Source organism: Phaseolus vulgaris, chromosome 9 (genome assembly GCF_000499845.2).
Source record: "Phaseolus vulgaris cultivar G19833 chromosome 9, P. vulgaris v2.0, whole genome shotgun sequence".
NCBI classification, from domain to species: domain Eukaryota; kingdom Viridiplantae; phylum Streptophyta; class Magnoliopsida; order Fabales; family Fabaceae; genus Phaseolus; species Phaseolus vulgaris.
The window spans coordinates 10,184,136-10,198,838 of record NC_023751.2 but is presented as its reverse complement, the minus strand read 5'-3'; the positions used below and the strand labels follow the sequence as shown (position 1 = coordinate 10,198,838).

Sequence of the window (14,703 nt, the reverse complement as noted above, 5' to 3'; positions counted from 1 at the left end):
TTAATCAATACTATTAATTCCTTTAAATTAAGAAGTTCTATTAATTACATTATTAAAGTGTCTTGAACCATCATCTTTTATTGTATCAAATCGTATTCGATAAAGGTTTACTGTTAATTAATTAATGTATGTCATCAATTCTAAATGGAATTTATATCTCTTCATCTAAAATTGAACTTAAAAATCTGGAGCTTGTCTGTTTCTATTTTTGTTTATAAAATTATCACTGTTTTAAATTTATTTAATTTTTGAAATATCTTTTAATAAATTATGAATGGTTTTTCCTCTATTTTCGTACGAAAGAAAACAAATTTAAAGTTATTCCAAGCTAGGGTCTTTTTTAGGGTGAGTTAAGGTATTTTTTGTGGAGTGATGATATTTGCCAGTCATTAAAAAAACACTCATTCAACAATTTAAAATAATAGTATTTTAATAATTAATAAAAAATTATTAAATAAAAATCAAGAAAAACATAAAAAATTATTATATTAATTAAATTATATATTTATATCTAAATTAGTCTCGATCATTTATTATTAAATAATTGATAGTTAAAATTTAATAACTAATATATTTTATCAATAACAAAAATTAATTTAAATACTAATATTTTTTTATTTCTTAAAATAATATACAATTTAATCAATATAACAACTAATTATTTTTGTTTTTAAAAATAATTTTTATTTAATAATTTTTTAATAATGAATGTTTATTTTATTTTTAATTTAAAATTTTAATATACATTATGATATTATTAAATTATGTGGTAAAGTAGATATAATTTTTTTAAAGGAGTACCAAAGTATTATTTATTTTTGTAGCGTGAGTTAAGGTAAAGTGAGAACATAGTGTCTTGTAAATTATTATCTTTTTTAAGAGGATTATTTGTCCTATAAATTTACCCCCCTTGATAAACAAGATTTCTTCTTGTGATTAACATGTAGAGATTGATAACATCGTGGCTAGTTTCGATGTTGATTTTGAAGCATGGCATGAAGCAATTGAATTAAGTTGAGATTGAATATCGAAGTAAATAAGCAGAAAGATATAGGGAGTTTGAATCTTAGAAAAAGAGTAGAGAGGAAGATTTAAAAGAGTGTGGTTAGAAAATGATGTCTCTTTCAGTTGTTTCTATTCCCTCTACTTACATCATGTATATCCCCAAACGGTGATGTAGTTTAATCCCTGGTCAAAAGTTTGAAGCGAGGTAATGGAAATCTGTGGATCCTTATGTCATAGTTATGAAATTGAGGTTAATAATTATGAAAGCAATAATAGAAAGAGAGGGAGGAATAGAAAGTAGAAGGCAGGGTTATACATTGTTGAGTGGGCATAGTAGCGGCCAGCTAATTCCCTCAGACATCGACTTCACACCAACCAACCCTCTTCACACACCACCACAAAAACACACACTCACTTTCTCACTAGTACTTACTCACCACCGCCATTTATATAAAGGACCATTCCTCACGCACCCTTCACCACCATCTACCTCTCTTTTCCCTCTCATTCTCAAAAACAAAAACACATCACAATGGACTATGGAAGACTGGGACCCCCTCATCCAGGTGCCTCCTCACCCACTCCCACTCTCGCCATCAATCCAAGATCTTCCGGGAGGAAGAACATTGCATTGTTCTCCATCTTTGGAGTCATATTAATCGCTGCATCGGTAGTTACGGCCGTTACGCTCCTCTCTCGTATCACTACAAGACCGGAAACCTCCAGGCTTCGTGGCAAGCCTACGCAAGCCATTTCAAGCACGTGCAGCAAAACACGATTTCAGACTGTGTGCGTCAATTCGCTGCTAGACTATCCGGGATCCCAGGCGGCATCCGAGAAGGACCTGGTCCACATTTCCTTCAACGTCACGCTGCAGCACTTCTCCAAGGCGCTCTACACTTCCGCCGCTATTTCCTCCGCCACCATGGATCCCCGCGTCCGCTCCGCCTACCTCGACTGCCTCGAGCTCCTCGACGATTCCGTCGACGCGCTTGCGCGCTCCCTCAGCACTGTCTCCCTCGGTGCCGTTGGCTCCGCCAACGAGGACGTGGTCACGTGGCTCAGCGCCGCGCTCACCAACCAGGACACCTGCGCGGAGGGCTTCGCCGACGCCGACGGTCCCGTTAAGGATCAGATGAGCAACAACCTCAAGGACTTGTCGGAGCTCGTCAGCAATTGCCTCGCCATTTTCTCAGCCGCGGCCGACGGCGATGACTTCGCTGGCGTTCCCATTCAGAACAGGAGACGGCTGATGGCAATGCGAGCCGATAATTTCCCGAGATGGTTGAATCGGCGAGATAGGAGATTGCTGAGCTTGCCCGTGTCGGCGATACAAGCCGATATTGTTGTTTCCAAGGACGGTAACGGAACCGTTAAGACAATCGCCGAGGCCATTAAGAAGGTCCCGGAATATAGTTCACGCCGCTTCATTATCTACGTCAGGGCAGGAAGGTAAATATACCTAATACCAAACACAAAAAATATACGTACTCTTTTTTTTTCCACTCTCCTAATTTTTTTTTAACCACGTAACTAGTTAACTACCACGTTTTTTATGATTGTTGTTTTCGTGTTTTGTACTAAGTGAGTGTTAAAAAGTGTGTGGACCGTGCACTGTGGATTGTGGGGTGATTGCGTGGTGGACTTGTTGGTATTGAATCATCATGCTTGGACCCGGCACTGTAGTCACGTGAACACAATTTTAACAATAATACTATATAATGTTTTTATTTTTCATTTACTTCGTCGCACCTTTTATTAATTGTTTTCCTTCATTTTCTTCCCTCTCTTTCACTAACGAAAAAAGTGTGCTGACAACATTGTTTGGTGTAAATATGTAATATTTGTCATCATAATGAGTTGCATGTGGTGTAGGACAACGTAGTATTTACTAATGTCTCGATGCCACCATCCTCATTAATTGATCTCGACATGCTAACGGTAAAAGTGCGTTAAAAATATAGTTTTGATTAAGGAGAGGAGATTAAAACTGATTAAATAGTTTTTTTCTTTTAAGTAAAAAAATATTAAGTTGTTAGTGATGTACGTGATGTGATATTGGTTTTAGCAGAATATGTATATATAAATAAAGCAAGTTTGGTGATACAAATTTCATTTCAGTTACGAAGAGGAGAATTTAAAGGTGGGAAGGAAGAAAACAAATCTGATGTTCATAGGGGATGGTAAAGGCAAGACCGTGATCACAGGGGGAAAAAATTATATGGACAACCTCACCACATTTCACACGGCATCTTTCGGTAAATTCTTTCTCTTTGACCTCTTCCATGCTCAAGTTAATTATTATTTATTATATTTTATGATTTTTCAAATTTCAAATAAAAAATAAAAGAGTTATAAATTGTATGAATACAGGTATTTAATCAATTATTTAAAGATAGCAAAAGTATAAATTAACAATATTTGTTTATAATGTAAAAAAGTATAGAGAAAAGGAAAAGGTTAAAAAAAGATGGAGAATGTAAGGTAAACCAGTACAAGTTGCACGAGCCCTGCTAGTCGTCGTTGCCATGTTAAAGATTCCTTCCTGTTTAATAGTCTGTCTACTCGCGAGTGAGCTTTAAATCTCTACCACCAAATTATATTGTTTTCTTTTACTTGTTTGGATATCCAAAGTCAATGTTTGAGAGAATGAAGTTACATATATACCCCGATTCGGAAAGTGCACTGTTTTTCCTCATACTTCCCTCATAATTTCTGCCTAAACAAAAAAGATACCTTTATTTCTTTCACATTCTGAGAAAAGAAGCTCTTCAGCCGATTTGCTGTTGAATTACAGTTTTAGTCGAGGTTTGAACTTTCAAACCTGGAAATTTCCCTTTCCTTAATCTAAAATGTCTTTTTTTCCCTAAATGTGTCTCTATGATCTAATATAGTATAGTTTTGTTGTTCTTTTGTGTTTTTTGAGTCTCAGTAACACAGTACATCCAAAACTTACATTATCATTAGTTTGGCGTGTCCAGAATGAGCATTCCGGATTTTGAAATAAAGCAACAAAATAGTATTTGAAGTTTGATCAACGTCAGCACACCATTAGTGCTTGGTTGCTTGCATGGTATATTGCTCATTATATAATGCGCTATATATGCATTTGTCCAATTCCTATCTTTAGATAAACTTTCAACTTTCCAAATCACTAGAGTGAAAGACATGTTTCCGTTGCATTTCCATAAGTAGTTCTGAAACTGACATTTATTTTTTTCTTTTTAAAATATTGCATTAAACTTACACCGTTTTTTTTTTGTTTCTTTGTTTTGTAATACTGACATAAGTAACGAGAAAAAGAAATTAAAATAACAAATGGGATCTTCTGGCTTAGCTCATCTTGACCTCATAGCATGTATTATTCTTAAATATAATCTTATCCTCAAACGAAAGGCACAAGATTAAAGTAGCGAAATCTAGTTATTGTTAGTGGGTCATGCAATGCTTGCAAAATTGATAAACAAAGTTGCATTGTGTCCAACATGGACAGAATATTCAAAAAGATTAAAGACATGACCACTGGTTCGCAACCAATATTAATTCAATACAACCACTAACTTAAAGTCTTCACCTTATTTTTATTAATAATAATAGTAAAATGTTGATCCTATGGTGCAGCTGCTAGTGGTTCTGGTTTCATCGCCAGAGACATGACATTCGAGAACTACGCCGGACCGCAGAACCACCAAGCGGTGGCCCTCCGTGTTGGAGCGGATCACGCGGTGGTGTACCGCTGCAACGTCATCGGATACCAGGATACAATGTATGTCCATTCCAACCGTCAATTTTACCGCGAATGCGACATTTACGGAACCGTGGACTTCATATTCGGCAACGCTGCAGTGGTGTTCCAGAACTGCAGTCTCTGGGCCCGCAAGCCCATGCCCCTACAGAAGAACACAATCACGGCCCAAAATCGCAAAGACCCGAATCAGAACACGGGGATTTCGATCCACAACTGTCGGATCCTTGCCACACCGGATCTAGAAGCATCCAAGGGTGGCTACCCCACTTATCTGGGTCGTCCCTGGAAACTTTTCGCTAGAACCGTCTACATGCTATCCTACATAGGGGATCACGTGCACCCACGTGGGTGGCTGGAATGGAACACGTCGTCGTTTGCTTTAGACACGCTGTACTATGGTGAATACATGAATTCTGGGCCGGGTGCGGCCCTGGCTCAACGGGTGAATTGGGCCGGGTATCGGGCCATCAATTCCACCGGTGAAGCTTCTAGATTCACTGTGGGCCAATTCATATCGGGCTCGTCGTGGTTGCCGTCTACCGGAGTTTCATTCGTTGCTGGGTTATCAACATAAAATAATGTTCCACTGCACTGTAGACACCTTCCATTATTGGTTCATAGTTTAAAACCAAACCAATTTACCAATATAATTTTATAGATATTTTATTGGTCACTGTACTAAACTACAATATAGTTTTTTATTTTTTTTAACCCAATGATGATAATAATAAGGAATATAAGTTGAATGTAGACAGTCTTTAATGTGATATTAGGTTGTTTTTTTCATCGCCCTGCTCCAGGTCAGAGTTGCTACAGTAGTCTGCTACAGCATTTTCATTTCACCGACACAAAATAAAGGTAGGACCCATACGTTACAAACAGAAAGATGCTAAGTTATTTCTTATTTATGTTCTTCCTATTATTGTATAGAGATAATAATAATATTAAGCATCTACTTTAACTTTTTACTGTTAGCTTACGTCAATATCATACACAACAAAATGTTGTGTCAATAGTTGTATGATTTTCCAGTACATATCCATCACATCCTAAAAGATTTAGCAAAAAGAAAAGGAGAAAAAAAAATTAGAAAGTGAACGACACATTATTAAAAGTATTTAATCCTATAAAAAAACCTTCAAGAATCATCAAGTCATTGCAGGGACAACTCTCATATTTATCTTTGATTTTTTTTAATTTAATAGTTAAAATTGAAATTAGATTAAAGAAAATAAAAAATAATAATTTTTGTTTGTATTATTGACATAATTCTTTATCTACTGTAGAAGTTTATGAATAAATATTTGATCTAAAGAGGAAAACAAAATACCTTTGTGAACTTTCGATCCTGTTTTGGGCGGTGGGGCATCACGTTTATCACGCTAGAACCACCTAGGCACAACATAAGTGAGACTCCTTCTTCCTACCCCTCCAACATCCCATGTTAAATGTTAAAATACATTTTGTCCTTTAAAAAAAATAAATTAACTTTTAAAATCTAACATTCTTTATATTTTAGATTAAATAATTTGAAAGATATTTTAGATCTAAAAGTATTTTTTAATTTATAAAATCTAAAAACAATTTAAAAAATATATATTTTAAATTATATAATTTAAAAATTAATCTCGATTCGAAAATAGTTTTTGGACTATGTGATTTGAAATATATTTTAAAAAAATTGGTATTTTGGATTATATAATCAGAAAAAAAAATCTTAACCGAGAATATGTTATGGACTATGTAATCGAGATATTTCGGATTACATAATAGAGAAGCTAATCTCAAGACTCCTAGATTATATAATCCGGAAGCTAATCTTATATTTAATTCGGAAGCTAATCACAAATCTAGAAAGAAGATTCCAAATTACATATTCCACGAATCAGGAAAAAAACTTTTGGATTACATAATCTGAAATATAAACTACACTTTAACTTTTTGTTTACAGAAGGACATTTTTTAAATACAAAAAATTATGAAAATGACACAACAACTTATGGAGGTGTAGGAAGAAGCAGTTCATAAGTCATGTTCCTCGGATTCTATTTCTTTCAAGCGCAATAAACATGTCTTTCAAATAACCGGGAGCTACACCGTAGGTTTCTTAAAAAATAATAATAAAAATATTAAACTTAATTAAATTTTAAGTTTCTCATAAATATTTCTTCTGACCAGAGATCTAATCAAGTTATAATCCCAGACCAATAAAAGTTTTCCTTAATTTCTTGAATTCTTCTATTTTACTTATTATTCAATCACCTAAAAAGAACTCAAGTTTTAACTCTCATTCATTCTTTATTCATTCTTAAATTTTGTCTTGGTCTATATTTTAGAAATAATCATTAATGCACGTGAAATATCTTTTAACTTTTTGAAGATTTTTGAAACTAATAAACATTCTAAGATCCTTGAAACTAATACAAATTTTGAGAGAAATTGTTTACCTAACCCTTTTGAACCGAAAATCAAGTCGAAACCTTATAACTAAACTTCACCCCTCGTTTCTCCATGTTTATCGACATATTAGGTGTAAAAACAAGTCTGATTTAAGTGGAATGTTTTATTATTTATTCATTAAGACATCATGCCTAACATATAGATCATCCTTAAATCGATAATAATCGGACGTAAACCAACCGACTTTGCATGCAGTTTAAAATATAATCTAGTCTTTCAAGTCATATAAATTAATTTTATCATACTAAATGATATGATATTCAGATTATTTATGCGCATAGTTGTGTGGACTCACAATAAGATAATATGGCAAGTGAAAATCTTTTGAGTCTAAGTTAATGTTTGAGTCTACTGGAAGTATATTCGAAGTCTTTAAGTATATGGGTCACTAGAAGTTTGACATGAACAATGTGAATGTTGAAATATGGTAGACACTTGATTGTTGTGTGAAAATTTTATTAGAATTGATGAATTTATAATTATTATCTAAAGTTTAAATTTATATTAGAAATTTTAAAAATAACTAGCTTACCATATTGTTTGTATTGTGTTTTGTTTTCTTTATTTGTGATGATTTGTATTTACATGACAACAAATGATTTTGCATGTGATAAATTTCACCTTGTACTAATGGATGAATTTATGTTATTTGGATAATTATTTTAAATCATGTAATTATTAAAAATTCTTAATAAGAGAAATATATTTGAAAATATTACATGAATAAAATTTGAATATGTAAATATTTAGTTGTATGTATATTATAGTATTCATAGGTAGAAAAATAGAAGTGTCACAAAATGAAAAAAAAAACTAATAAAGTGTAACTAATTAAGAATCAAGATGATCTAAAGAAGCTATTATACTATAAGACAACCTATTAGTATACTATACGGTCTAATATTAAAAAAGAAACAAAATTATGAGATGTGAAAAACCTCCAATATAATGACCAAACAATGTCCTATATTTTAAACAACAATTGACTCTCATAAATCTAACTTGAAGATTATACTCTAAAAGTAGTGACTTATTTCTCAAAATTCATTAGGAACATTTCAAAAATATGAAATTGAATACTCTCTTTTAAGACAATGATATATTTAAAGTTTTTTCAGAACACAAGCTATCTAGGTTGGATGACAGATGGGAAACAAAAAATAAATTTAACTTTTGTGATTTGATTGTTTAGTGTTGAAAGTCTACATTGTCTTATTTGTGCAATTGCGTAGAAAGTTCGTAGAAGAATGCATAATGCATGGGAAGTCATAAATCAAATCAAAGGGCATTAGATAAGATATGCAGTTTCTCACAACACAAGGGCTCCATTCTCGATTTGTAATGGATTCCATTGTTCCCTCTATCTCTATTTTTATGTTCATCTTCATCTTCATACTAACTATTTCTTGAAATTCACTTTTACGAATCAAAATAATATCAACTATTTGTTTCTTAAGTTAATCAACCACATTACAAATGCACGTACTCAATCATAGTATAAAATAAAAGTATACAAATGCATGAACTTTTCTTTGTATATATAATCAGAGGCAAAACATCCCTTCTACTTCATTTACCTTTCTTAGATAAATTAATATTTTAATTACGACTTTATGTTTAAGTGGGACATGCAACCTCGTATTTTGATTAAGATCACTTATACTAGCAAGTTTCAATCTAATAACATCAATGTTTATTAATTAAAATGATGTTTTCGTAGTATAAAGAATTAATCAAAATGAAATTGATTGAAATAAAATGTTTTCATCGTATTTAGTACACCAAATCAACGTTAAATAAAATTAGTTTTAATGTAATTAAGAACATAAATACTCGTAGCTATGATAAAAGTATAAGAAAAATACTTGTTTTTTCCACGTTCTACATAATGAGTAATCATTATTGCAAATTATATTCACACTGATTACCATGTTCACTAACTTCAACTTGACAACGCAAATGAATATTCTGTCCCTATTTGATGAAAAACTGTTCACGAAATTCACTGTTCAATTTATTGCTTCCTCAGTTTCAATTTCAGTGTCGTTAAAAAATATTAGATAAAACGTAAAAAATATAATTGACAAAAAAAAATTAATTTTATCTTGAAAATTATAGTTAAATAAAAATAAAAAATTTCAGAACTTTACAATTTAAAAAAAGAGAGTATTTCCTTTAGTTATATCATTACCGTTGTAGAAATAGCGATAGTTGAAAAAATGTTTGGAAATCACAACTTCTTGAATTATAAGAACACCAACGTGCATGTATAAGTTATTTGCGTAATATTTATCTGTATCAGGAAAAAAAAAAACATAACACTCCTCCAAAATAACGTAATTATTTTGGTTCAATAAATCAGAAAATGAAAATATATGTTCCAAAACAAAAGTTGCTGTTACACCATATCTATAACTTTCAAATAAATGATAAGCTAAACTGTAGTGTGAATAAAACTTTTTTCACGGGAGCAAGCTAAATATCATTTGAACTATGATTCTTTAGTTAAAATTTTGTTATATGTTAATAAGTATGTCATTTGAAAGATAAAATAAACTATTTTTTTTATCATAGTTTCTAAAAAAAATATTTCCAAATTACAGACACCTTAGACATTTTCTTCTTAATTACTTTGTTGATCATTTATTCAATAAACTATACTAATCACCATGACACTTAAGATAGTAAATTTTTAATGCACACAAAATATTTTATTTTCTATTTTTGTTCATTATTAAGTATAGAGAGAAAGATAATAGATGTATTTTAAATAAATTACTAAAATTAACCAATTGTGGCCTAAAATAAGACTTTTAAAGAAATCATATTGAAATACAACTTCACTTTTTATTTTTTAAATAAAAGACAGACTTTAATTCAATTAAAACTTGTATATCTTGATCTCTATCATTTGGTTGGATTTTTTCTTTTTCAGATTTTGGGGTTTAGGCCTTTCAAATTTTAAAAGAAAAAAAACATGGAAGAATTTTTTACTAAGTACAAATTTATTTAAACAAATTTATATTCATAAATATAAAGGGATAATATTGCACAGGACCTTCATAAACATTCCTGGTGAACGTTCAAATATTTGCTATGTTGATATATATATATTGAAGTCGATATTGCAAATACCACCGTCATCAAGCAAGTTTGAACCACAGTCTTGGATGACGAAGAAGCAAGATCACTTTGTCACTATATTATGAAGATAGTAGTAATAAGTATAGGAATTATGTATATTCAGTCAAATGGGAATAGCTCATTCAAATGACTATCCATGATCACTGAAACGAGATCAAGAAATGCAGCTTCACTTGCTCCAGGAAAAGCAGCTTCTTCAGCCTCCTGCACAATTTGTTCAATCACAGATTTTTTCTTCAGTGTTTCTCTACACATGATGCTTCCTATGGCAAACGGAGTGAGTCCTCTCTCTGCCCCTTTCTGAAGAAGCATGGTTGATATACGAAGGATCAGGGCACACTTAGGAGGAAGATCCCATCCATGAAACTTCAAAAGCTTTATGTCTTCTTCAGCATCCAGAGATTTTATGTAATCAATGGTGTCTGCAGAGTAGGGTTCCTTAGCTTGTGGCCAGTATAACCAGTCAAAAGTGCAGTCTTCAAACTGCAAAAGGGGATAATTAGAACAACTGAATAAGTAGAAGAAACAGAAGAGGGTTTTTTAAATAATGCTAAAAAGTTTAACTACTTTTAAGAAAGAATAACAACAAAGAAAGTGGAATTGATAACAACTACAGTTCGCTGTCAAGGCCTTTGCCATGAGAATAATCACATTCTGATTTAGAGATCATCAGAAAACCATTAACAATGCAGATTGTGGATCAACATATTTTGATGAATTTTTCGTTTTGTAACTTCTGAGAGAGATTTTTTAGAAAAAAGATTATTTTCCTAAAAAAGCTATACCAGATGTACACTAAGTAAGACAGGACAACATATGATAGATATTCATACATTATCAGCAAGGATGCAAAAAATCAACCAAGGGAATAGAGACCATGCAAAAGAGATAGGAATCAACTAATCTGAGATTATTTAAAAAGAATTTAAAGTCTGAATGATAGGCATTGCTGAAAATGATTGTAATTTTTTTGCTATAAAAAGTATTCGGAGAATTTCAACAGGGGCTGAGTGAGCGATAACAAGAAACCAAAATATGAGTAGAAGCAACCAAAAAAATATCAGAAGATGTTCATAAGTGTAGTGAATTTAAAAAAGAGCCAACACTCTACTTCTCATGCAATATAATGCCTATGACAATCTCAAAAAAAAAAATCACACATAGTTGTAACAGTAATCTGTTAAGCAAATAACATTAAGATCAGTGACAAATATAATGCAAGAGTTGGACTCAGAATATTACAGCATCTTAGCACTAATTCTGAATTTGACATGCATAAGAAGTAGAATTAAGAAAGACATGACATAGCTGCCGATAACACCACCAGCTGAAAATATCCTTACAATTGGAAAATAGTGCCGGTGCATTTATATTGTTCGAATACTTACGCTCTCAGGCAAGCAATAGCCATGATCAATTGGAATGAGGATTGTAGCACCGTCTTCACCATCCTTAGCAATCAAAATGTTGCCTGCATGCCTATCTGCATTTACCAATCTGATATCCAGCACAGTGATCTTGTGTACCTCTTCCACCGGAAAAGCACTAGGGCCCACGTCTTCACAACTTCCAATATTCCTCATAAACATCTGAAGCGATCCTACTTTAGAAAGATTTTGATAACCTTCAACATTATGAAATCCTTTATGCAGGCATTTGACCATGACTGTAGGTGGAACTCCAGCAAATCCTGGTTCCTCATTGCTATGATATGAGCGTGGTCCTTTCCTAGGATGATCCAAAATGTAAGCTGCAACTTCTCTCAACGCACCTTGCCCTACCCGTGTACCTTTCTTTAGCCCTTCACCGTCCTGGGAAATAGGTAGGCCTCGAGGGTTATTAATTGCCATTGGCTCTTCATCAATGGGTTTGAAAACAGAAATATACTTCAAGCCAGATGAATCTTGCATTAGATAAGCTCCTCCTGATCCCTCTGGAGATTGAATTGGTTTACAGCCATTTTCTAACCCCTCTGAAGTGATCTTAATTATATTGTGAATCACTGGTGAAATTTTGTTGTTGGAACTCATAATAATTGGTTCCACAAGAGAATTCCTTGATAATCGATTCTTCTCCCGGATCTCATTTGTTACAGAAACTGACGCTAACTGGTCTGCATGTAAATTTGACACCAGATTGTGTGAATATGATGCCTCAATGGACAATTCAAAATCCTTCTCGACTGGTTTAGTCCTTACCTTGGCATCTGATATTCTGACCAAAAAATGAATTACAGCATCATTGTCCTTACAGATATCCTCAATAAGTCTCTGGTCTTCAAGTGCCTCACCTTCACATGTCAGTTCTTGATCCTTAAGATCTACTAACCCTTGCCCTTTTTTTGCAATCTGCTGCTTCACATAACCGACACTCCTACTCTTCTCAACATAAAGCCCAAACTCCTTTCCACACACAGTCTTAACCGTAATAGCTTTGAGATCAGAAAGCCTCAGCACCAGGTGCAGAACATTCCCATCACCAACCCCATAATCACGGATACAAGATCTGTTACGAGCCAACTCCTTCCCTTCAAAAACCAGTTTCTGTTTTTTTACAAAAAATCCTTTAAAGGTTTGAATTCTCAGCTTCACTGAAGCAATTGAATCTGTCTCCATAATACGCATAGGAATCACAGATCCACCAACAGTTAGGTAAATCAAAATTGAGTCCCTCAAAAGAGAATTGAAGCAGCCGGTGAATTCACTACCGGTGTTGAAAGATTCTTCAGGCAGAGGACGAAGTGCCACACAAGCCATTATCAATTTACAGGTTCAAAATCTTGCTGGCTCAAAAATAAACAAGCTATGAACCTCAAAACCAATATTAAATTCAACCGTTTCCCATCCGACATTCAATAGGAAAACACAAAAAGGATAGCCTCAACTGCTTATTTTTTTCTTCCTGGTCCCTCATGCCTGAAACTAGGCAGTAAACAAGAACTACATACCTAATATATCTATATCCTAACTTTCTTTCCAGAAACCAAGACTTTCAGAAAACACAAATTTAGATAAATGAATAACAGATGATCACATATCTCCTTGAATTGATTACATGATTTTTTTCATATCTGTCATCTTTTCTTCTATGCTTAAAATTCGTTGATGCTGACAAAAGGAAGAAGGGATTCCCTGCAAATTGGACTCCAATTTCCCTACAAAAGGAAAGAAAAACTCCAGTAGGAGAAATAGAAAGTCAAGAAAAGGGAAAAAAACCTCTTAACCCACTTATAAACTTAGCAATCAGTAAAATGGAGAACATCCCGTTTAATTTCCCCACAAAGAAGAAGCATTCAATGGGATAAAAATCAAGTAAAGGACTGTGCCTCCCTTGAGTAATTTTCTTCTTTCGGATTATCTCAACAAACCTCAACAAACAAATAAAACTGGACAAGCTAAAGACAAAACATAACTCTCAAGTTCCAATATCCGTAAAATCATACATAAAAGCCGAAACTCAACAAACAAATCAAACTGGACGAGCTAAAGACAAAACATAACTCTCAAGTTCCAATATTCGTAAAATCATACATAAAAGCCGAAACTCGGAAAAAAAAGCAAAATGCACAGAAAGACAAAACAATTTGTAATGACATGGCAACGAAACGAGACATTTTCCATAAATTTGAAATTTGCTTCCTATGAAAACAAGCTACATATGATGATAGACACAATACAGGAGACGAATCTTAGAAGAAAAGAAAAAGAAGAAAATGAAATATCTGCAATTAAAGAAAATAAGAAATAATGAAGAAAAAACTTACAGAGAATGAAGCGACATGGGAGAGGAGACTCATGTGTGATGACTGTGATAGGAGAAATTAAAAGCCATTGTGCTAACTTTTTCAGAGAATCGACAATTTACTGAGGTTCCCAATTTTCCAGGAAGAACGCAACTCACTGAGTCAGTGTCGCGGAATACAGAAAATTGAGACAGAGTGTCAGAATTGGGAATTCGAAACGGGAGTGAGTGCTATTTATAGCAGTAGACTCCATGACTTGTGACCGAAGTTTAAAACACGTTGCAAATTTATTAAATTTATTTATTGTTATTAGTTAAAGAGATTAGCCTTGTCCCCACGTAATGTATTAGTGCAGGATTTTGAATAATTTTAGCATAAAAAGAATAAATAATTTGAAATACAAGTAAAGAAATTTCTAGAATAATCTTGCTAAGGATATTTTTATTAATATTGGTCAATTTTATTTTATAATTACTATAATAAAACTTTTAAAATTATTAAAATAGTAAATAGTATGTATTATATTGACAGAATTTTAATTAAAAATTAATTATATATTAAAATTATGTTAATTGGGATTAAATTCTTTCCCATACATTTGAAT

At 32.9% G+C, this 14,703-nt stretch overlaps 2 protein-coding genes across 3 annotated transcripts; one reads left to right on the top strand and one right to left on the bottom strand.

Annotated features, from left to right (window-relative positions):
- The first annotated feature begins 1,258 nt into the window (after nt 1-1,258).
- Nucleotides 1,259-5,503, top strand: LOC137821293 (probable pectinesterase/pectinesterase inhibitor 34). The gene is made up of 3 exons (XM_068625808.1): nt 1,259-2,457; nt 3,127-3,263; nt 4,627-5,503. The coding sequence occupies exons 1-3, from the start codon at nt 1,538-1,540 to the stop codon at nt 5,325-5,327; spliced, it is 1,758 nt and encodes a 585-aa protein (XP_068481909.1). The 5' UTR covers nt 1,259-1,537; the 3' UTR covers nt 5,328-5,503.
- A 4,786-nt stretch (nt 5,504-10,289) lies between these two features.
- On the bottom strand, nt 10,290-14,370 carry LOC137821675 (phosphatidylinositol 4-kinase gamma 3). 2 transcript variants are annotated; one of them, XM_068626384.1, is made up of 3 exons: nt 14,121-14,370; nt 11,746-13,530; nt 10,290-10,840 (listed from the first exon to the last, which is right to left on the bottom strand). In XM_068626384.1, exons 2-3 carry the CDS (start codon nt 13,111-13,113, stop codon nt 10,457-10,459), a joined length of 1,752 nt encoding a protein of 583 aa, XP_068482485.1. In that variant the 5' UTR covers nt 13,114-13,530; nt 14,121-14,370; the 3' UTR covers nt 10,290-10,456. The 2 variants fall into 2 exon arrangements, with proteins under 2 accessions (XP_068482485.1, XP_068482486.1); XM_068626385.1 differs by having other exon boundaries at nt 11,746-13,511; nt 14,121-14,305.
- Between the last annotated feature and the right edge of the window lie 333 nt (nt 14,371-14,703).